At 44.9% G+C, this 24,668-nt stretch overlaps 1 protein-coding gene across 5 annotated transcripts in view; it reads left to right on the top strand.

The window, feature by feature from the left end:
• MTSS2 (MTSS I-BAR domain containing 2) overlaps positions 1-23,549 on the top strand; it is a 350,756-nt gene extending 327,207 nt beyond the window's left edge. For 3 of the 5 annotated variants that reach the window (XM_078671278.1, XM_078671279.1, XM_078671277.1), the window contains exon 14: positions 22,016-23,225. In XM_078671278.1, coding sequence (XP_078527404.1) covers positions 22,016-22,791 — 776 coding nt within the window. In that variant the 3' untranslated portion in view covers positions 22,792-23,225. Of the gene's footprint in view, positions 1-22,015 lie in introns of all 5 variants that reach the window. The other 2 variants (XM_078671281.1, XM_078671280.1) reach the window with 2 other exon arrangements.
• Positions 23,550-24,668: the final 1,119 nt, after the last annotated feature.

Genomic DNA, 24,668 nt, shown 5'->3' with positions numbered 1-24,668 from the left:
AGCACTCAGGAGCTCCACATGGTAAGACAAGCTCTGGAAGTTCCTCGCCCACAATTATTGTTGCAGATACTGACTGCAAATACCCACATATAGGATAAACATGCAAACGCAGGGTCTGTGGAGCTGATACCTATGGTGATATTATAAAAGTAACATACAGACATTAATCCCTGAGCAGCAACCCCTGTATGCGCCGACATTTCCACTGGTGGGTTTGCCCACAACAAGAGGATGGTATTTTATGGCTTTGAGAGTGTGCAAATGGGTGCTCTCAGGAATGGAAACGCTGAGTGACTCCTACACAGAAAGGGTGTTCCGCACCTTAAACGCCATGGCGGATAAAATAGTTTGCCTGATACACAGTTGCATATGGACCAATAGTGAGCTCTAGTAAACATCTTGGGGGTCTGATCAATCGGAACCCCTGACCCATCACTTGTTACTGGTACTCCTCACATTCAGTAGAGGGGGCAGACGTATTTCACGGAGATATCGCATGTATCTTGCAGTGATGGTTCAACAGCTGTCATCCCAGATAACGATGGAAGGAGAGGCTCAGCAGACGACTCAGTGATAAGGAGTCGGATCAGGTGATGGAACACCAGCATAAAATAACCGAAAAAACTGGGTTCGGGACGTAGCTTGATGAATAATATTAGGGGTGCGTGAGCTTGAAATTTCTCAACAAGCAAATTGTGTACCCAGTTAAAGGGACAGGTGGTGGACACTAGCATTACTTCAAAGGACATAATAATATGAAACAAAGGTGAGGCGTGGCTGAGGCGAGATGGTGGGAAATGCCGATCCCAAGCCAAGAACCCCCTCTCCTTACGCAATGGTAAAGGGTCCCTCAAGTCGTCGCAAAAGGAGAGAGCAAAGGGAGGAGGTCAGAATTAAAGAAAGGTGTCACACTGTGATCAGTGGCAATTGGTGGAAGAACCACTTCCTCAACAGGAGAAAATGTTGGATAAGAGCGGATTAGTAAAGTGCACATTTATGCTTTAGGGCATTCTGGTGCTGCCTGAAAGATGTATATTATTACCTACTCATTTTATCCACTTAAGGAGGATAAAAGGCTAAGTGAATCTGCTGGGTTTTGAAGCCGAGACCAAGAGGTCAAACACACATTGTTGGAGTGGATGCATTAGACCACTAAGCAACCACACCACCAACCCCCACCCTATACATCTAGAAAGCACCAGCCAAACATGAGGCAGGCCTGCTTTCATCGCTTTTCCTTGCTTCTACCATCACTGAGCTATCCTCCCTTGGGCACGAGCCACCGGCAGTGCTGCTCTTATAGCAACAGTTGCCCCCTCGGTTGAAAGATAGAGCCATTATGACTTTCACTGGCTTCCTTGATCCTTGTCTGTTCTGAGTCCCAACGCGAGAAGCTCCACTGTGAAAATAATCACTGCGTGCATGGCTCTGACATGTGTTGCTGAATGTCAGATAAATTCACTATAGTCATTCTATCAGAACAGTATGATGGAGAGGCAAGGGCCCATGGCACACAGCTGGCCCTCAGAAGTGTTTGCTGTAAGCTATGCATTTAATGTACTTTATCTTTCTGGTTATGGACTTACAGAATAGAGATGCCTAGGGTCTGGCACGGATCTTAGAGCCCGTGCAAGAACCAAGCCCTGAAAATGTGTTATGTGAAACATACAACAAACCACAAAAAATATGATAAAGTCTCTTCACTGTTAAAAAAAGTATAATTCTTTATCATCTGGAAGCTTTGATATTAATAGGGCACATTATAGCACTGCACTGAGAAGTACTTAAAAGTGATAGTTTGGTACAACTGGCAGTCTGAACTCACATATTTGTGCTTTCATAGGGGATCATGAAGAAAAAAGAGTTTAGGTAAAATAAAATATTTGACTAAGATCACACAATTTAAGCAGGGAAGCCACACATTTTCACTCAGTACAAATCAGCCAGTAAATGGATATCTGTTTGTCTTTACTTAAGCTAAGCCTTTGTTTTTATCTTAGTGTATTCTGTATATTTTTAAAATATAGAGCGACATCGAACCACAGGTATTGGAGTGATTCACATGAGCGCCAGTTACATTACACAAGGTCACATGCATTGTTTATAGGTATGGGGAGATTAAGTGATATGTCCAGAATCACATGTTGTTGAGCCAATGCAGGGACTTGAGCCTAGCATCCTAGTTCCATGGTCAGCAGTTCTGGCATCCTGGGTAGCGCGATGGAGGCCACATGAAACCTCTGCTTGTTATGGGCTTGAGGTTTCACCAGGACCTCAAGCTGAGCCAGAAACAGGGTTCAGGCTTGAGTCTGGCTGAGCTTTCAGTGGCTCGCCTATCTCTGTTATAGATGGTATACACTACTCCGCATATCGGCTACAAATCTGCACAACACTACTGATGGAAGTTTGAGAACCATATACACTACAAAGAAGGCCTTCAAAACGGCAAAATTCTGCAGTCTAATTTTCACACGAATGTGTATAATACTTCAAGGGCCACTAAAAGGGAAATTCACCCCAGTGGCGTAGCTGGGGTGTGGGCATCACTTTTTTGGGGCACCGGTCTCCCTCGCCGGCGTTCTTAAATGCCCCCGCTCGTTGTTTTCCACCAGTCGCCAGCAACCCCCCTGCACGTCGTCGTCTTCCGCCACCACCGCCCTCCGACCCCGCCACTGGGTGGCAAGCTAAGCGCTTGGCCCGGGATACAAGACATTTCCGTCTGTAAGATTTCAAAGGCCTGCTGTGCCAGATCACGTAGCAATGCCGCCCAAATGCTTTAACTCTGCTATTCCCTGCCATATATCCAGGTGAACACTCGCCACTTGTGACCGAATGGACTGGCTCAGCTAGATATGTCTGATCTAAATGCAAAATATGATTGAGGGGGCTGTTCAACCCCATACACCCCTCAATAGCATACTCCCCTGACTGTGTAACTGTTTACATGCAACCTACCTTACACCACGTAGATTGAATATAATTGCCAGAACCGATGACAACGTATGTCCCGCAGCCATGCCTCTGATGCAATTCTTTTGCATAGGGTGTGATTGAAGGTGCCCAGGAATTCTTCGTTTTTGGACTCAAGCAACTGGCAAGTTGGAAAGGACTTATAAAGCGATCATCTATATAATGCTGAGATCTGTTTGCTGGGCCTCTATCCTCACCTCAAAGCTAAAAAAAGAGAAAGTAGCTTATTTCTGGACCTGGCTTTCGTACTCTCTAGGACGGCCATAGGGGTGCATTGGCAGTCACTGGACGGCCCCCAACACATGGAAAAGAGAAGTGGGCGGTGGCTGAAGGCTCCACCCTGAGAGGACAGGAACATAGGGGACTGCATTGAATTGAATTGAATTGATGATTTGTAAAGCGCGTTGGCTACCCAGGGGCGTCCCAGCGCTATAGAAAAGAGTGAGTTGGGCTGGAGAGGCTGGAGTAAGAGAAGCTGAGTGAAAAGTTAGATTGGAATTTTGCTGAAGAGCCAAGTTTTTAATAGTTTACGGAAGGTGAGAAGGTTAGGTTCTGATCTGATAGGGAGGGGAAGGGAGTTCCAGATCCTAGCCAGGTTGTAAGAAAGCGAGCGGCCTCCACATCTGGCCTTCCTAATGCGTGGTACTGAGGCGAGGTGGGAGGTTGTAGACCTGAGTGGGCGGGAGGGTAGATAGGCTTTCATCAGGGGGGAGTTAATAGAGGGGCCTGTACCCCAGTAGGATCGGTGTGCGATGCACATGCTCTTAAATTCAATTCTGGATCTCACCGGGAGCCAGTGAAGATCCTTCAGTCTGGCTCTGACTGAAGTTCGGCGGGGGATATCCAGGAGGATTCTTGCCGCACAGTTTTGAATGACCTGGAGTCTGTTAAGTGTAGATTGTGGGGCCCCCAGATATAGGGCGTTTCCACAATCGAGACGGGAGAGGATCAGGCCTTGAACCATAATCCGTCTTGAATGGAACGGAAGGAGGGGGAGGATTTTGCGGAGAAGTCTCATCAGCCCGAAGCAGGTGGCAGCAAGCTTGGTGGCTTGGTAGTTGAAGGTTAGAGTGTGGTCGAGCCAGATGCCTAAGCTCTTGATTTGCTCCTTGGGTTGCGGGGGGCTTCCTAAGCAGAGAGGCCAGATGGGATTGATGGATTTCGAGATGTTATTTCCAAGGAGCATTATCTCTGTTTTGTCCCCGTTAAGTTTGAGACAAGAGCTAGACATCCAAGCAGCGACGGCTTCAAGGCAGATATGTAATCTGTGATGAGAGTTCAGGGGGGGGTCCAGTGCTACCACTAGCTGCGTGTCGTCCGCGTAGGTGACAATTTTCACCCCGAATGGGCGGACGACATCAGCTAGGGGGCGTAGGTAGACATTAAAAAGGGTAGGGCTCAGGGAGGAGCCCTGAGGCACTCCACAAGTGAGGGGTTTACTGGCTGAGGTGAAGTCCCTTTCAAAGACCTGGAAGGATCTATCCGTAAGGAAAGACCTCAGCCAAATGAGTGCTGTGCCTGACACTCCTATTTTGTTAAGCTGGTGAAGTAGGATGTTATGATTGACAGTGTCGAAGGCGGCACTTAGGTCGAGTAGGACGATGGCTGTGGACCCGCCATCATCCAAGATCCTCCGTGCCTCCTCCGTCACTGCAATAAGTGCAGTCTCCGTACCATGACGGGGCCTGAAGCCGGTCTGAGAGAGGTCTAGTATGTTGTTGGCTTCCAGGAAGTCAGTGAGAATGATGTTTACATGCTTCTCGAGAAGTTTGCTAAGCCATGGCAGAAGGGATATAGGTCTATAGTTAGCGGGGTTGGATTGATCCAGATTGGGCTTTTTTAATAGAGCTCTAACCATTGCCCTTTTCCATGGAGGTGGAACAGTACCAGTCTGGAGGGATGAGTTGAGCAGGTCTTGTATGGTGGGCGAGATGAGATGGGTTATCTGGGTGAGAGCGCTGGGAGGAGCTGGGTCGATGGGTGATCCAGATTTAATCTGGCTCATGAGTTTTTCCAGTTTGGTAAGTTCTAGTGGGGGAAAGCTATTGAGAACGCAGGAGGGAGCCGTCATGTGGTCTATGTTGACGGAGTCTGAGATCAGGGTAACGGTGGGGGGAAAAGAGGAGTTGATGGTTTCTATCTTTTGGTGGAAATACTCAGCTATTTCCTCGCAGTGGGTCTGAGTGTTATTGTGATGTTTTGGGGCCTCAGGAAGTTGCAAAAGGGATTTTGCTATCTGATAAATCTCCCTAGGTTTGGAGGCTGCCTTCTCGATCTTGAGTTCAAAGTATTTAGCCTGAGCTAGATGGATATTTGCTTTGTAGTTTTTGATTGCCGTTCGATAGCTTGCTTTGTCTGCTGGAAGGTAACTGAGGCGCCACTTCCTCTCGAGTCGTTTACAGACACGTTTGGCCTCACGTAGATCACTCGTATACCACGGGGCTGTAGGATTGCCCCTTTTAGGATGGGAGTTTTTTAGTGGTAGTACTGTGTCTAGGGCACTGCTGATCCAGTTGTTGTAGTTCTCATTGTCTAGAGTGGGAGCGGAGGTGTTAATGGGTTTAGTGCCTTGAAGGAGATCCTGCCACTCAGTTAAAGGGAGTTTGGACCAGTTGCGGGAGCGTTGAGTTGTCGGGGGTTTGGGGAGGAGGTGAAGGGGCAGGGTCCAGGTGAGTGGGATGAGGAAGTGGTCAGACCAAGGAAGGGGGGAGGGAATTCCAACATGGAGGTTTTTGCAGTTGCTAAAGACCGGGTCTAAAAGGTGTCCTTTTTGGTGGGTGGGCCCAGTAACGCGTTGGTGTAATTCGAGGGCGATTAGGCTAGAGGAAAGTTCTCTGGCTATAGAGTCATTTGGGTCGTCTAGGTGGATGTTGAGATCGCCTAAGATAGTAAAGTTGGCAGAGCTGACTGCAAGATTTGCCGCTATTGAGGCGAGATCCGAAAGAAACTGTCCTTGTGGTCCTGGCGGACGATATATAAGTATACCCGAGAAGGTATGTGTGGCGCTGAATTTGATAAAAAACGGAAGGCATTCACAGTCCGGAAAGTTTATAGGGGTGCTAGTAACAACGTAATCTGATTTATGGATTACTGCCAGGCCACCGCCAATACCCTTTTTACGGTCTAGGCGAAGTAGTTGATAACCGGGTGGGAGCGCTTGAACCAGATCAGGTTCAGAGTGTTCCTGAAGCCACGTTTCTGTGGCGAAAAGAACATCTGGGCTCTTCTCCTCCAACAATAAAGCGATTTCCGTGGAGTGTTTGGGGAGTGAGCGGCAGTTGAGCAGTAACATCAGAATTGATGTGGGTTTCTTTGTACTGTGGGTAAAATGAAATCCACACTGATTACGAGCGGGGTGCTGGATAGCCGGGTCCCACGTGTGTAGGCAGGGTGAACTAACTGTCTGGTTTAATTGGTGTAGGAGCTGTGGGTGGTAGGTGATGGGCTGGCATGTTGGATGAGCAGGGGGGGTGGCCCCTGGCCCCGGTCGGTCGCGGACGGGCGCAGACGGGCTTGCCTTAGGCGCGCCTTCGGCGCGCAAACGTCGCCCCCGCTGCGCTCGTCCGCTGCGCGATCGAAATATGCACATGATTTATACTGCTCCGGGGTTGTGGGTCGAAGGGGCGTGGCCTAGAAAGGGGCGTGGCCTCTGCTCGTGGTGAGAGGGCGCGAAGGGGTATTGGCGACCAGCGTGCTGCGTCAACGCTGGCTCCGCTGCGTCTGACAACTAGTTTCCCCAAGTAAGTGAATTTAAAAACACAAGTATTCTGTGACAGTCAAATTCTTAAAAACACAAGAAATCTGTGATAACAATTTTAAAAAATAGTGCCTCGCTCCCGGCTTCCGCCTCAGGAGCACAACTCTCAGCTTTTGCCGGTAGGGCTGTAGTAGTTGTCAACAATAAGTGTTTCAGGATTTCGAGTGAGGAAGTTGTGTTTGAGGTTTTTTTCTAGCGTGTTTAGAAAGATTGGGGGGTACGGAATGCACCAGGAGTTGGGACCATGTTTAGATAGAGAAAGGTCCTGGGAGGGATATTGAGAGGAGACATGTTAGGCAAAGGAGCATGTAGGAGAGAGGAGAGTCAGATAGTCACGTGAGTAGTCAAGGGAGGGCCGTGGGTAGAGGCTATGGAGGGAAGAGAACTTGGAAAGGGAGGAGAGGAAGGATGCGATGTTGGGAAAGGGTAAGGGGAGGATTCGGCAGAGGAAAAGAACAATGAAAGGGAATGTGAGATGATATGAGAGAAAGGGGCCAGAGTCAAGAGAATATGAGTTAGGTAAAGTATGAAGGAAGTGAGCAGATTAAAGTCCAGCGAAACAAACAATCACATCACCGCTACACATGGGGGGAGCAGTATTAAAGCTATGTTGAAATATCCCCAGCAAAGCAAAAATCAATCCCCGCAAAGCTACGTAAGGTGAGGATCGCTAGGTTCAGGACCAAAAGTATTGGGTCATCAAGCTGCACATATTCTCAAGTTGGATGCATTGTTAAAAACAGTCCAGCGAATCAGACAATCATAGCACAGATACACAAAAGGAGCTCATAGGAAGATTGGCAGTGGAAGATAACTATAGGGGTAAGAAACATATAAGACCTATAATAACTGCTGCTAGTTCGAAACATCAAAAGTAAAAAACATAAAAAGCATATGAGGGGCAGATCGAAGATTTAACAGGACATGTAGTATGTGTATGAGATTAGTAGTGCGTTAAATTCTTCATACAGTTTTTGTATGGCCTGCCATAGACAGTCCAATTGTTAGCATAGGGGTTAAAAAAAGGAGAAAAAAAGATAAAAGGGGGATAGGTAAACAGGTGAAGAGCTGTTATGATAGCAATATGAGGCCACGGACAATAGTGCAGTGAAAAACATCAGACATAATGCATTAACAATCAAAAATGTCACAATAAGATCACTATAAAGTTGTTAATAGTAGGTCATGGGCCATTAACACAAAATAGAAGTGGCTGTGATAAGATTATATAAAACATATGGGGGTAGGGAAGGAGAGCTGGCAAAACTAGTCAGATGAGAGAAAAACAACAACAATGAAGGAATGCATAGGAACCGCCCTGCAGAATTCTAGATGGAACATGTGGCTGTGTTTGTGATTGAAGCTGGGCAGGATGCGCGCGGGGGCTGGAGGACAGTCGATGAGGGGGAGTCCTCCTTGCCTCTCCTCCCCATCCCCAACATACCCCTCCCCACCCCACGATCCTCCTTTGGGTGGGGCTGTGAGTTTGGGTTGCCTTCCCTCAGATGGGAGCATGCCAAAAACGAGCAAACAATAGAATGAGCCTTACATAGTAATATATTAGCTTAATTTTTCTTTCACATGTTATTGGTTTTCACAATGTTTTCCACTGTAGACAATTTATATACACATGTTGAGTACCGATGATTCGTCATATTGTTTAGTGCCTTATATAAATGTGAGTGATCATGTTGTCAGCTTATAGTCTAAATCGACATGACCAAATGTGTGACTGCATATCTAAAAAATGTAACCGAGTTGTTAAAACACAAGAAAAATAACAATAAAAAAGACAGTACTCAAAGTGGGCAAACAACACCACCAAGGTTGTCAACGGTGCCCACAAATCCTGGCAAGCACAAGGGAACATGTAATGCAACAGCAGCAAGGTTTAAGAACTTTTATTACACAGCCACAATAGACAAGGATCTAAAGAGGAGTACTTAGTAGGCAAGAAAGGAAAGCAAAGGAAACCGAGGCAAAGAGTAAGTAAACAACCATGCCAGAAAATTGGAAGCTAAAGCAGTAGGAAAAAAAAGGTGGTAGACTAGAAACTGGAGCGAAGATAACGGGAAAGAAAGGTCATTGCGGAGAAAAAGGTAACCACAGTAAGAGAGAATGTTCATAGATCAAGGATGCGCTAAAATTGCGCTGGCTCCGGAACCAAGAATCAAGGTAGCGCTGTCAGATTGCGCCTAGTTCCTGCTCTACTGCGACCACTGACTATCATTGGGGCTTTGTGCTCCTTGGCGCTGTGTCTACTAAATTCATATCTCCTGTTCCCTTTATTGGGTTTTTCTCAATTTGGTGTCATTTTGTTTATTAAATTGTATTCTATCTTCTCATTCGTTTTGGAATTTTTATTGTTTTGCATTTTGACTTTATTACTGTTTTAGTTCTGCATAAATCCTTTACACATTGACTCAAAGTTAAGTCTGTCTGTCCTGTGCCATAAATATCAGGTTGTTGAGCTCAGGTTGATTTAGTAACTTTCAAAGGTCACCCTAACAAGGATTGTGATTTTCATATGAGGTGTGTACTTACGCCCTCAACTAATAACCACATTTCTTCCACTCCTTATTCAGTGGCCTGCCCTCCTCTTCTACTGTTTCTCCCTCCCAGGAGCTTAGCCTCATTACCATCCTTTTGATTGGATGATTTGTATTCTTCTGCTGCTCACTTTTGGTGACTACGTTTTTTTTGGTTAAGCACTCCATGAGGTTGAATGTATTTTTCACCTCTCTCTCTCTCTCTCTGCTTCTACCTCGCTATAATGCTGTTGCTCTCTCTCTCATGTGCTGCTTTTCCCTTCGCTCCTCCGTTGCCCTCCTCACCCATTTTTTGTGATGTATGTGGCATCTGCCATCTTGGAATGGTAAACCCAACCAGCAACAGTGGTCGCCTCATGGCACCTTTCTTTTTATGCCGTTGTGGTGCAGCATCGGAACGTGTCTGTCCCCCCAACCCCATTAAGATTATGTGTTTAGCAATGTGGATAAGTATGCATCGTGTGGGTGTTTTGTGCCACTACTTTTAACATAATCTTTGAAAAGGACTGACCTGATTCCTCCGGAAGGAGAAGTCATACTTCCTCCCACACACCGAAGAAGCGTAAGGAGACAAGGTAGCAACTGAAGCCATTAACTTCTTTGAGGTCAAGCATTTCGAAAGGGAATCTTCTGGCAGATCTTGCATTGACATGTTATGATGGGATTGCGTGGTGTAGTTTTTAGGTGCCAGCCTACCAGACAGCACAGCTGTCAGATTTGCTAAAGACATCTTGGGGACATTCAGAAAGGTGGCCTAGGAATGCATTCTGCTTGTTGCTTGTCATTGGCTTTGTAGTTTATAACTCACATTTCCTTGCTTTCTATTTGCTGGCTTTGTTTGTTTTAGGCTGTCCAGCTTGAGTTCGTCTCTTCCCTTGCCCAAACCTTGTTTACTGAATCCTTCAGAGATCTCACTTTCTATAAACAGGCCTTTAAATCTTGTTCTTATCTGGTCATATTTTCAGTGCAATTAAACACAAAGGTCAAATGTCAGGCGCCTTCTTCTGAAGAAGTTTGGTGTTTAATTTTATTTCTGTGATTTCAAAGTGAGAGATTTTCTAGGAAAGCAAGAGGAATACAGATTACCCCCCTAACCCCCAGGAGCCCACTCGTGCCCGATCTGTTCTCCAGTTTATGAGGCTGTAACATACCCCTTAAAACAGGCCTGCAGTGGGGAGGTGCACACATTTTCTGTGGCAGCAAATATTCACGTTGAGGTTCTTCTATCAAAACACTGATGGCTTTTGCTTACTCTGACCCTCTAGTGAATGTTTAATGATCTTTCTGTTTACAGTTAGTGAGTACCCAAACCCTTTAATAATAACACTCATTGCCAAGCCAAAAGGTGTAGCCTACACAACTACACCTAATGAGCAATAGCCTCAGTATGTGCAACACCTGCAGTAGCACTGTGCCATAAAAACCTAGAACACACAGATTTCTGCTTTCCAGAAAACTACAAGCAGGAATCTGGCAACTACTTTATTATTTATACTACAGCCTTAAAACATTCTGCCTATGTCAAAACATTGTGTTCGAGGCATATGAGCTGCGATTGTAAACTTAGCAATAGATCGCCACCTAGTGTTGGGCTCGGATGATTGCAGGTTGTTGTCTTCTTGGAAGAAGTCTTTGTAGTCATGAGATAGGTGACTCCTCCCTTGGACAATACTGTGCATGGTCATCGAGTCCATCCTCAGATAGTTTTTTTCCGCCACTGGGTTCGGATGAAAGTTTTCCACTCCGGCTAGAAAATACTTTTTCTGCATTTTCAGCGTGAATCTTTAGATAAACTTTTTTCCGACATTGAATAGACTTTTCGACATCACCAGCTACATTCCGGTGCGTCGACGCGGGCCGTTGGGCCTATCGGCGCCGTACGGGCTACACCTCATGGACAGAACTCCATTCAAGAGATGCCTGGTATGTCGAGCAAAATTCCCTCATAGCAACCATCACAAGGTTTGCAACCTCTGTCTCTCCCCAGAACACAACGAGTCGACCTGCACAGCCTGTGCCTCCTTCCGATCGAAGAAGACCATTCGGGATCGGAGGGCCCGTCGACACGAGATGAGGAGATCAGCGCCAGCACCGGAGGCCATCTTTGAGGAGGAGATCGTCGAAGAAGACGTCTCCGAGGACGAAGATCCACTCGAAGACATCTCCGAGGACGAGGCTCCACTCGTCGCCGAGGAAGACTCGCCTGATCTCCAGATCATATCGGGAGCAGAGGACTCGGATGATTCGATTCCATCTCGACACCCGTGAGTACCTCTGCCCCTGCACAACATACACTACCCAAGCCAAAGGCAGCAGTCAGCACTCCGCCCATGGGGCACAGTCGAGACCGAAATTTACCCTTCGACGCTCCGCCTTCGGGCTCGGCTCCGAGGAAAAAGACTACGCCTTCCGGTGCCTCAGTGCCGAAAAAACCACATGTGCCAATTCCACCTCCTCCATTGGCACCGAAACATCCTTCAACAACGAAGGACTCTTCGACACCGAAGCCAAAACGCCCTTCTGTGCCCAAAGACGCTTCGGCACCCGAACCAAAAGACACATCGGTGCCGAAGCCAGGAACCGTACCGGACCCAAAGGCTTTGACTCCAAAACCCTCCGGTTCCAAAAATAAGGAAGGGAAGCTAGATTCCGGCGCCGCAGGCCCAACGAAACCTGTCTCCACGCCAAAATCTCCAATATCGGTACCAAAGACTCCAAGGCCTGATACAAACAAGCCTAAAATTCCTTCGGCACCGAAGAAATTGCCACAGGACTCAATCACTCCTCCTAAGGCAAAGAACACTAAGCAACCCCTATCGGCACCGAAAAAATCGACGCCGAAGAAGATTATAGAAGAGGAAGAACAGTTTAAACCAGATCCTAGACAGAAAAAAGTCCACATTAATCCAAAAACAGGACATCTGGAAGCAATTCCTTATAAGAAAAGACCAGCAGACACACCCCTTCCACTTGTGGTTCCTGCCAAAAAGAAGGATTGTGCAACTTCTCCAATGCACCCTTCCTCTCCTTCACCTTCTTCCTCTCCTATCCCTGCTAACATTGAACCTATAACTTCTGCTGTTCAATCTCCTGCATCATCACACCACACTGACAAGGAGTATGATTTAGGTGGGGGGGATGACGTACCAGAGCCACATACATACCCTTTAGATGAGGATGTCAATCCAGAATATCCCAAGGATGACGATGCATATACTTTTCCACCAAACAATGTGCCAGACATCCCTGATCCTCAGTACTACCCAACAAAACCTTCCCCTCCAGAGGATAGTATTGGATTTAATCATCACCAATTCATTCTACTCTGAAACAATCTACTTTACACCACTTCACTATACTCAGAAACAATCTACTCCATGCTACTTCATTCTACTCTGAAATAATATACTCTACTCTGCACCATTCTACTCCTCAACGTTTTACTCAATTCCATGGCACTGTACTCTGCAGTACTAAACTCTACGCCACTCTACTGCACTCTAAGTCACTGCACTCTGCATCACTCTACTCCAATTCAATCTATTCTGCACCACTGCATTGCATGCCACTGCACTCTACTCCACTCTGCCCTACAACACTGCACTGTATGCAACTCTACTTTACATATCTGCACTATACCCTGAAACAATCTACGCCATTGTATTCTATGCTACTGCACTCTACTCCACTATACTCTAAGACACTTCAATCTACGTCAATGTAGTCAACACCACTTTACTCAAAACTAATGCACTCTCTTCCAATCTATTCTGCATAATTGTACTTTATTCCACTTCACTCTAGGCTACTGTACGACACTACACTCTGCTATACTCCACTCTATGACTCTCTATTCCATTAAACTCTATGACTATTTACTGCACTCTACTTTATGCCACTATTCAACACTACTCCACTCTCAGACGTTCTATGAAGCTCCCTCTATGCCACTCCATACCACTCTACTCCATTCTATTCTGCAACACACTACTCCACGCCACTTTATGCCACGCCGCTCAACTCTATGCCACTCGACTCCACTCTATGCCATTGCACTCTCCTACACTACTTCGCTCCATGCGACTCCACTCTGCGGCAATCTACTATGTGCCACGCCATTCTACTCTGCTCTATGACACTCAATTCCACGCTATGCAACACCCTCTACGCCACTCCACCCTGCTCTACACCACTTCACAACACTATGCCACTCCACAACACTCTACTGCACTCTAACACTCTACGCCACTCAAGTCTACTGCACTTGACACTATTCCATAACACTCCACTCTACTCCACTTTGCAACACTCCACTCCACTCTTCTTTACCCCACTAACATTTAGCCATGCTGAACAGAAGCCATGCTGATGTGCAACATGGCTAAAACTTATTAGCGACGCCAATGGCTCTTGCTTAGGCGGGACCCATTGGTTTTGCAAATGCTTGTTACTTTTTTCTTTTCCCCCCAGACTTTCCTATCCTCTCTGTATGAGTTTAGCTGCATTCACTGGCTTCACCCTATCTTCATACCTTATAGGTACCCACAAAATAATTAGTGTGAGAGGAAATGAATGAAACCTTATCGAGACCCTCTTCCTCAAGGCTAAAAACAATTGCCCATAACTCTAGTCTCTCAATGTCTGTATGCTTTGCTATGTTTCAGACAGCCTTGTCGTGTCTCACTCATTCCTCAGGACAAATACTTGGGGTCAGCACCTTTTGTACATGATTATGATTGGTATATAACAAAAGAATATCACCTTGTTCCTCTACTTGGTATTGAAGCTCGGACCCTTTTCCTCAGTAGTGAGCGCCTTGTGCTTCTATCCTCGGGGGGGGGGGGGCATTCATTCTGGATATCTTTCTATGTTGCTCTAATCCCCATCTCTGCTATCTCGACTTCCACAGTGGTGGAAGTCGACACCTTGCCTTTGTAGCCACATTTATCGTACCTTGGGAAGGCCAGTAGAGAGACAGTCCCATAGGTAGATGAGAGGGACCCGCATTACCCACTCTGGGGATTTGCCATAGGTTACATTTCTTTAGCATTGCTGAAAGAATTGTTTTCCGATCCTCAGAATGGACATCACCAACATTTGTTCCCTCATCACTTTTAACCAAACAAAGTTATAGCACTTAAAGTGATCAGTAAATGATCATGTATATTATGAATATTCTGCAGGATATTCTCACTATAGATATGTAGGGTTTCTCTTCCTTGACTGAAAAAAGTGCATACCTTCTTTTCTTTTTGTGAATATTCTTTCTCGACACAACTCTTCTCATTGACCGTTGTCTCGTTAGGTTGCTGCTTAAAGGACAAAATGGCGACCGTAGTCTACATGAAACTGAATTTGAAGGCAATCCAGACATACTTGTGTATGTGGTATGACATCATTTTAGTTATGAAGATCCCTAAAGTTAGTTACTGGACCTTCCATTAGTCCCTCGCTATAGGATAATGATTGGTTTCCTAATTTATTCTCTGATATAGCTATTGTTCCAGGGAGAAGAAAACATTGTCAGTATTCAGGTAAATTACTAGAAAAATGGTATTCTTGACATAATATTACATTTATTTTAGATATGACTAATGCACTTACATTTTTTATCAGTTGAACAGTAAACAGATGTCAGGGTTCAAATTTTTAACAAGTATGCAATATCACGCATAATTATGGCAGACAAGCGAAACATCAGGGTTGCATATCTGCATATGACATTGCAAGAGAAAATCACTTACAAATGATCTATTGCTGGCAAAGGGAGCATACTTATTAAACAACTTTTCACAAGGAAGATGATGCAGAGCATACTTTAAGTCAATCAATTGCAGGTTATGTCAACTAAATATGAATTGCAATGTTATAGTACTATTATTAGATTTCATATGCTACAGTTAAACTTCACAAACTCAAGCTACAATATATTAGATAAGTGAATTCAAACGCCCAATTGACTCACAGCTTCACAAAATCTCTCAAGCATACGAAAATCGAGGAATAAAGTTGAAAGCAGATTTAAACCTAGTATAGGGATCAATGTTACACGACTTCAGTAACAAACCGTTACTATAACTCTCAGAAAGAAATCTCAAGTTCAGGGAAATCTGGATCCACTGAATTTTTATAACTAAATTCACTTTGATTCAATATATCTATGGCAGGACTATACTAACTTATATCCTAATATGTGCTTGTAGTAGATACAGAACATTATGAGAATGTTGCCCGTCAAAGACGCTGGAGTTATATACAAAATCCTGTTTATTTTTCTCAAACAAAAAATAAAAAAGTTCTACAAGTGGCTTCATTAATAGAGGTTGACTACATAATTCTACTTCTATGCCACAGCATTCTAAACAGGCAATGGCAAAGTCAAAAGGTCTTGTCTATGTGAGAGCTATTGGCTTTGCTAATGTGTTTTAGCCATGTTGTACACCAGTGTGGCTGCTATTCAGCATGGCTGAATGTTAGTTGCATGAGTGGGGTAGATTGTCGTGGGGAAGATTGGGGTTGAGGGGAATGGGATATATTGGAATAGAGTAGAGTAGGGAAGATTGGTTTAGAGTGGAGTGGGGTACAATGGTGTAGAGTTGAATGGGGTAGGTTGTAGTGGGGGAGATTGGGGTACTGTGAGATAGACTGGATTGGGGTAGATCGGGATAGCTTGTACTGGAATATAGTGCAGTAGATTGGAGTGGAGTGGGGTAGAATGGAGTTAAGTGGGGTAGATTGGAGTGATGTTGGGTGGAGTGGGTAAATGGGAGTGGGGTAGATTGGAGTGAGGCGAGGTGGATTGGAGTGGAGTGGGTGGAATGGGGTAGATTTGAGTGGAGTTGGTGAGTAGATTGGGGTAGATTGGAGTGTAATAAATAGGTGTGGGGTACATCAGGTAGATTGGGGTAGAAAGGAGCGAGGTATATTGTGGTAGACTGGAGTGGGTAGATTGAGGAAAATATTAGTGGGTTAGAGTGTAGTCAAAAGGGTAGATTGGAGTGGGTGTGGTAGATTGGAGTGGAGTATATTGGGTGAATTAAAGTAGGGTAGATTGGAATGGAGTGAGGTATATTGGAGTGAAGTGGGGTGGAGTGGTGTGAGGAAGATTAGGGTGGGGTGGGGTGGAGTAGATTAGAGGGGTGCAGTGGGGTATAGTGGGATGGAGTGGAGTAAGTTGGAATGGAGTGGATTGGTCTAGATTGGAGTGAGGTAGATTGATGGGGATGTGGTTGTACATTGATGTGACGTGGTGTAGATTTGAGTACAGTGCAGTAGATTGGATTGGGGTAGAGTGGAGTGTGGTAGTTGGGGTAGAGTGGAGTGTGGTAGATTGGGTAGAGTGGAGTGTGGTAGATTAGGGTACAGTGGGCTGGCCATTACATTTGGACCGATATACAGTTTTACTGCGCACAGACGATATGTGAAAATGTCATCACCTACGGTACTGATGGGTTTTGCTCTTATTAAAATATTTAATATTTGTTTCCACCACACTTCAGAATTACAAAAAAGCTTAATTCCTACTTTCCTAATTCTGATTTATTCTGAAATATCAGCACAGTTCATTTTTTTAAAACAATTTTTATTTTTTTCCACAAGAGGAGCATTATTTAATTTCAAAAAGCAATAAAATGAGATAATGAATTACATATATTTCATTCAGTTAATGTGGTTTCGAAATTCATTAAATACAGATCACTGCTTAAAATTCATTTCACAGTTTCCTGACAAAATAATACTATAATATAAACAGCTTCCCAGAAAAGAAAAAGGCTTTTAACTGGGTGTCTATCTGGCATTTTGTTATGGACTGCCTGGAGGCTAGGAATTCCTTGCTTGTAATTATCCCACAATGGGGCCCTAACTATGAGCTCCCCCTCTCCCTACCCTTCTGGCCCTCGCGTTAGGGCAGAATACTCTTCAGATGGAATATTGAGAGTAAACTCGACGGCCACTGATAAGTGGGAGGATCTGGATTGAACCAGGCTGTAGCAATACGGATTCGGGCTACCACCATGGCCACAAAAACAAAATAATAAATTTGGAACCCCCTGTGTTATTATCTACCCCTAAAAGCATGAGACGGGGAGACAAGGGACGACCCGGGCCTTAAGGCCCAAAAGACCCTGGTTATCCCTAGCTTGAGAGAATCCAGCACTGGGCAATTACAAAACATATGCCCAAGATCTGCCTCCTGGCTGCCACAAAGCTGGCACCTTGATCCTGTATTCCTCCCCCAGCCTGCTGTTCTGGCTGGAGTGTGGTAACGATTGCACAGTGTCTTATAATGCTGAGCCTGCACCCAGCTAACTACAACACGGATTGCCCCAGTTTCAGTGATTCCCAAAAACGTTCACCCTTAATCTCCGACCTTCACTCCCAGTTCTCTGATTGCTTTTCAAGGTCATCTGGCATATACCCGATTAAACACTCATAAACGTTTCTCATCTTACACCCTCTAGGCCGCATAAATGCTCCACTAAGAGCAACTTCTCTGCCCCAACAGTTCGTCTAGCCCTTTTATTTTAAAATCCCTTTGTTCTAACCCATATTATGATTGTAACTCCTCAAAAGATTTTAACTGACTTTAAACAAAAGCATCTCCAAGCTTCTCAACTCCAAACGCTTCTTACTTAGTACAATGTTGATCATGAAAAATGACTGGGAACATCTGGGATCGCCAAAGAAGAGTATAATAACTAACACCCAATACTGATCTTTTTAACCTGTTCCCAGATCTTGAATGTAGCGTGGACTGTCTTAAAAGTTTCTTTTTTGAAATTGCTTGGCTCAACCATCCTTAAGAAGCATGCATTGGCCTCCACCCCTATTGACAGTTAATAGATGGAGGGCATCTCCTCTACCGCCAGGGGCGGTGCCTCCATCAGGGTTTGTGGCCATTGCACCACTTATGATATGGCCCGACCCCCTATTATTGTGAGTAAAGTAAATTAATTAAAGTGTACTGTTTACATTCTGCCTGTAGCAGTCAACCTTTGCCTAGGGCCCACTGCATAATAGAGGCTGAGGCGGGTCCCAAAGCCAGTGCAGGCCTGAGGGAGGTGGGGCTTGCCTAACATTTGATTTGACAGACTGACACTCGTTAGATGCACCAAGCCTCCTTGTCCTAGGCACCAGGGGTACCATTTACTAGGGATTTACAGAGGGTGCTAAAGGTTTTGCCAATTTGGGAAACAATTGTACAGTTTTGGGAAAGAGATCAGGCACTCTGGGTCTGGTTAGCAGGAACCCAGTGCACTACCAATCAAAATCACATCAAATACCAGGCAACAAGTGGGGGAGACCATTACAAAAGGGGGCACTTTCCTACAGATAGCCCTAAAGAATTATAGAATGTTGGGCAAGAACAGCATTTTACTTACATTGTTAAGTGCAAATTATCCATTTGCCTGAATATCACTTTGAACTTTCTGTAGAACTGGAGCCGGATTTAATTTGACTGTCTATTTGACTTTAGCTGTAATGTTATTCCCCAGATAAACTGCATGGTTGACTATGCGATGGCCCTCTAGTTGAATCTAGTCGTTGATTACTATATAAATCTTACTCTTATTCAAATCATAGGCAGATAATTTGCCAAACCTTAAGGCCTCACTTTCGATTTCTCTGAATGTCCCTTCTGAATCATGGTGTCACCACTGCAATGTCATCTGCATTTGCAAGTATCTTTGTATTAATATCATGAAATACTATTGGGGTGATTAAAACAATCGCCCACAGTCTTCTTCTCATGGATTGATGTATAGAGCAAACAAGAGGGGTGGGCACAAGCATCCCTGCCTTGTTCCTCTCGTTATTTGCAAGGCCTCTGACTCCCTACCCCCCTCATTATTTGCAATCTTGCTTTTGGATTCCTAGAGTACTTGAACAGCAATAATAAAGCACTGGCCAAGTGTATTCTGTCTGAGTGTGGCCCACGGTAATCCCATTGCACTTGATCAAAAGCTTTTTCGGCATTAAGAATTATCAGAGGCATGGGATCACCTGCTACTCTTGACCTATCAAACAGGGCAATTGCTCATTTAGTGTGATCTTTGGTGCCTCTACCAAGCATAAAACCGAGTTGCCACGAAGAGACCAATTTCCCAATAAACTGACTTAACTGGGAGGCCAATATCTTGGCATATAACTTAGCATCGCTATTTACCAATGATATAGGTCTATAAGACCCAGATTCCAGTAGTAACTTCCCCTTCTTAAATACCACCATATTCGTGGATACCCAAGAAGCTAGAGCCTGATGCCCCCCTTGTACTTCCATAAGAACATTGCCCAAATCCACCTCTAAGACAGAGTAAAAAACTTTATAAAATTCCAGTGGAATGTTATCTGGGCCCACCGCCTTTCCAGATGGTAATGCATTAAGTGCCTCTTTAATTTCTTCTGATTCAAAGTGGTCATGTAGGGCAGCCTGATCCTCTGCATTTAACCTACATCCAATAATAGGGTTAAAGAAATGAGACATTTGAACCTCAGAGAGGACCTCCTCTGCTGGATACAGCTCCCAATAAAATTCCCTGAACACTCCCAAAATTGCATACGGACTGGTAACCACTTGACCCCCCTTATCTCTTATCTCATGTATATCCTCACCCACTACCTTTTACCTTGACCGGAGTGCCAAAAGATTTCCCACCCTTTCACTTTATTCATAGCACTCAGCCCTGTGTGCTAAATATTTTACAACTGCCTTACCTAATAATAGATTTGAACAACGTTACCCTATGGAGTATCTCCTGCAGTTCAGCCCCTTTTGCAGCTGCTTCAACAAGCTGTGCCTCCATGTCGATTAAGTCTTTACATTTGTTGCTTAGTAGCTGAGACAAAGCCCTCTGTCTATTTAGGCTAAAACTAAGGGTCTCACCCTCCACTTATGCTAGCTTTCAATGTATCCCAAACCACTTCATCAGGAGCACTACGTCTGTTGACCTCCATGAAGATAGGAATGCATTTATTCATATGATTAACATAGTTGGCATTAGACAACAGCCCCCTTTAAATGACCTAGTATGTGTACGCCCTTTGCCAGCCAAAGATGGAATTTCAGTTATCAGGGTATCTTTATCCCTCTGGATTATTTTTTAACCTCCTCAATTTTAGTCAATCTGACATGCTTCTTAAGCGGAGCCGAAAAAAGGTATAGTCTTGATCTGAGGTTTATAACCTTTTACAGATATCCACCAACCCTTGATTCATTTTGAGTTGCTGCCCTGCTCAAAAGACCAGCGACTTCTTTCCCACATAATATCCAGCTGCTGGCACACCTGGATCACTATCTATGTGTATGTTCAGACCTCCACACAATATTACAGAAGTATCCCAAGAAGCCAATTTGAGATTTATGTGATCCAGTACTGACGGATCGTCTAGATTAGATACATAAATGAAGCAGATCGTACCCACTACACCAGCATGCTGACACTCAACTAAGACCTATCTACCATATTTGTTGAAAGTTTACGTTCCAATTTACAGACATCTCTACATGCCAAGATTGCCACCCGCTTGTGGTAGTTCTCTGAGTAACAGAAGCCAGCAAAGCATATCCCAGAGCTTCCAAAAGATCTCTCCTTGCTCCCTCTATATGTGTACCTTGAATACAAATTATGTTTGCTCTTAATCATTTCAAACCTTCTGCCACGTGATGATCATTAATTAAAACCAGGAATAAAATTGGCTCTTTTTGCATTTTTTCTTATCTCCTCTTGTGTTACCATCCTCCACACTTAGCCCACCCTCTAGCAAACCTAACTTTTTGTGTGGTGGAAAATAACATCTCACAGCCTGTTTTTTCACATGGGTACTTAACAGGATGGATTGTCACATACATTCCCCTACTTTGAAGTCAGCGAAAGAAATGTAGACACCAAGTTCCCTAGGAATGCAGAGCCTTACATTTGAGCTCTGACTTTGGATGCACAGCAAATGTGACAAAATAAGAACAAGATTTAAAGCCCTGTTTCCAGAAAAGTGAGTTCTCGAAAGGATACAGTCATCAGGGCATTCTCACAGGAGGGACAAACTAATGCTGCACAGCATAAAGCAAAGCAAATAAAGCCAGCAAATAGAAAGCAAGAAAAAGTGAGTTACAAACCACAAAGCCATTGGGAAACAATGGGCGGAATGCATTCCCAGGGAAGTTTTCAGAATGTCCACAAGAAATCGTAAGTAAAAAAATCAAACAGCTGCACTGTCTCGTAGTCTTCGATCCCTGCGTTTGTTCAACGTTCTGACTAGAACTCCTAGCATTTAGTGAGAGTTACATTATGCTTGCTCCCACCAAACCTCATGTCCATCAACAGCCGGACGATAAAAACAACTAATTCTGGTATTCGCTGAGAATTTCCTCATTGGCTTTCTAGTTTGCAGTTTGAGAATAAAAAATTAATTCCCTGCTTTCATTGTGGACAATGTTGTTATTCTGTATCCAACATAATTCAGAGAACAAAGATTGTATATTCCAGCATTCACTGAGAAGTTACCCTTGTGACCCGTGTACCTCTTCCATTTGGAATTAATAGTTCTTTAAAAGAAGGCATGCCTACAAGCATTAATGTTCATTCCTCACAGCAGGTCTGCCATGCATATTTATCTGCTCTCTGATTGGTGTAAAAGAAAGTTTGTGAGATTCTTTGATGTCCAATGTGGTTTCTGTGTAGCCTGTGAGAGTTTCCTTTTATTCTATGAAACATAACATAATCTCTCTTTTCCCACCCAGGCTCCGATTATGACTGTTACTCTGTGAATGGAGATGCAGATGGTGATGGGCAGGTGGAGTTTGACAAGTCTTCTACCATCCCTCGCAACAGCAACATTGCTCAGAACTACAGGCGCATGATCCAAACCAAGCGCCCCGCCTCTACTGCTGGACTACCAACTGGAGGTTCTTTGCCAGGGGCTACCAGCAGCTCGACCCCTGGCGTGGCTACTATCCGCCGCACACCATCGACCAAGCCTTCAGTTCGACGTACGTTATCAAATGCAGGCCCAATTCCAATTCGGCCACCAATTGTCCCTGTCAAGACCCCCACCGTGCCAGACTCTCCAGGCTACACTGGACCCACTCGAGTGGGTAGCGAAGAGTGTGTATTCTACACTGATGAGGGGTCTCCTAGCAGCCTGGATTTTACCAAGGCATCACCCAAGAGGTTAAGCCTGCCCAACACAGCCTGGGGCAGTAATGCGATGGAGATGTCTGTATATGCTAGCGGGCCACACCATTCGACAGATGAGGAGGATCAGCAGCTGGCAGCTAACCGGCATAGCTTGGTGGAGAAGATTGGCGAGTTGGTGGCCAGCGCCCATGCCCTTGGGGAAGGGCAGTTTCCCTACTCCACTGCACTTTCTGCTCCTGGGGCCACTCCAACCCCACCAATGTCAACTGACCCAACAGCTGAAGAGCCACCTGCAGAAGATATGCTAGTGGCCATCCGTCGTGGGGTACGGCTGCGCAGGACCATCACTAATGACAGGTCGGCACCCCGGATCTTGTGATGAAATCCCACTTTGCCCCATCCCTCCACTCTTTCAACATCAGCAGAGCTATGGAATGGCAAAGGGAAACGTCTGAATTTAGCAGGATCTGAGTGTGTCAGTCCAAGGAAGACAAGGAACCCAACATGAAGACACTTTATGACTACAGGCGAAGAAGGACTTTAGAGTTTAATAAATGCAACCTTGCAGAAGTCTTTTAATGAACTTTCTTTGGCGAGGGGAGTGAAAAGATGTTGAACTTGGCAAAGTGCCTCTTTTGTACTCCCCACCGAACGTCGCTCCTACTCCGCTCAACTCCCATATTGTGTGCCTCATGAGCACCAACTGTGCCAGAGACCAACCTTCTTCTGCACTGCAGGAGGTGGGGAAAGAAGGGAGTGGGCACTTGGAGACTGGACACAAAACCAAGTAGCACAGAAACTGACAAAAAGAAAGAAGACAGACACACACTACACACGACACAACTAAAATAGTGGGACGCTCGCTACTGAAGCCCTCAAAGCAGAGCTTCTGTTATTAAAAAAAATTGTTTTTGAGACAGTTGGTATATTTTTTATTTCACAAACAGGAAACATGTCTGTGCTAAAACAACTTCGCTTCTGCTCTTTCCTCACCACGGATGCCAACTTTCCTGCTTATCACACATAAGACAATGATACCGTGTAATTTTACAGTAGTGACAGTGCCTCCCCAAAATGGTTACATTTTCCAGTGAAGGATTGAGCCAAAAGAAACGATTAAATATGAGTTCAGCAGGGTCTGCTTCCTCTCCTGTGGTGTATACAGACATGCCTGAAGACTGCCCTAGCAATGTTTTGGATAAAGCCTGGAAGAGTGGCCAGCTGCTGTGAGACATTGGGATAATTTCAAGTTCTGTGGTATCCCTTCCATTTAGTTTCCCTTCATCCTCTTTTTCAGTCTTTATCCTCTCCCACTTCCACCCCTCTTCTTCTTCTTCTTACTGTTGATACCTCATCTTTGGATGAGGTTCACTTAAGAAAATTAGAACGTGACTAAGGTGTCTCATTGGGTGCATTGCCTCCAAAAGCCGCACATGATTCTTTTATAGCAGAGCTTTGAGAACGTACCTCACGACCACGATCCCAACACGTGTGTTCCTCTTGACACTTGGCTATGGCCAGAGTCATATTCTAGGTAGTTTAAAATATCCTTCAGGCCCACACACTGGCCGTTTCAAGATAGCCCAACTGGCAGTGCCTCACTGCCCAAAAGACCAGCCCAACACTGGTTTAGATGCATCAGCAAAGAGGGATGCCTCACGAAAGGATCCCAGGAGAGTCCCTGCATGCCTCATACAAGAACCCCAATCAAAAAATATGGTAGGGTTCCCAGATAGCAAGCAAGGCCTGGTTAAAAAAGAATTCTGTACATTTCAGAACCCTGAGGAGATGATCCTCAAACCACACATAGTTACTTCATGAAAGGGTATATTTAACACCCCGCAGGGGAGTCTATTATTGGGTACCCCAAACACTCATGAAAGGGGTCTACAAACAGTAAGGAGTGTCCAGTGAAAGGGTCCTTCAAGCACCTCATTACTGTAGGCTCACCCAAAGGATTCACCAAAACATGCACATCTTCCCCAGGCGGCCAGAGGGACTGCGGTGACGTCATATGATCATGCTTACAAGCATGTGCCTACCTCTGCTGCTTGGCAAGGGGATGTTGCTGTTTTTCAAATTCCATCTGATGTGCCAATTGATCAGTATGTTTTAATTTGACGAGAAGTAAATCTTGAAAGAGTCCATCTGTAAATTGACACTTTTCTGAGGGTGAACTTGTTGTGACACAAAAAACAGGATACCACTTTCTAGTGTTCTGCTTTGTATCTGGATATAGGAAATAAGGAGACTCCT

Source organism: Lissotriton helveticus, chromosome 12, assembly GCF_964261635.1.
Source record: "Lissotriton helveticus chromosome 12, aLisHel1.1, whole genome shotgun sequence".
NCBI classification, from domain to species: domain Eukaryota; kingdom Metazoa; phylum Chordata; class Amphibia; order Caudata; family Salamandridae; genus Lissotriton; species Lissotriton helveticus.
The sequence above is the reverse complement of the archived record's forward strand: the minus strand, read 5'-3'. Positions and strand labels throughout refer to the sequence as shown.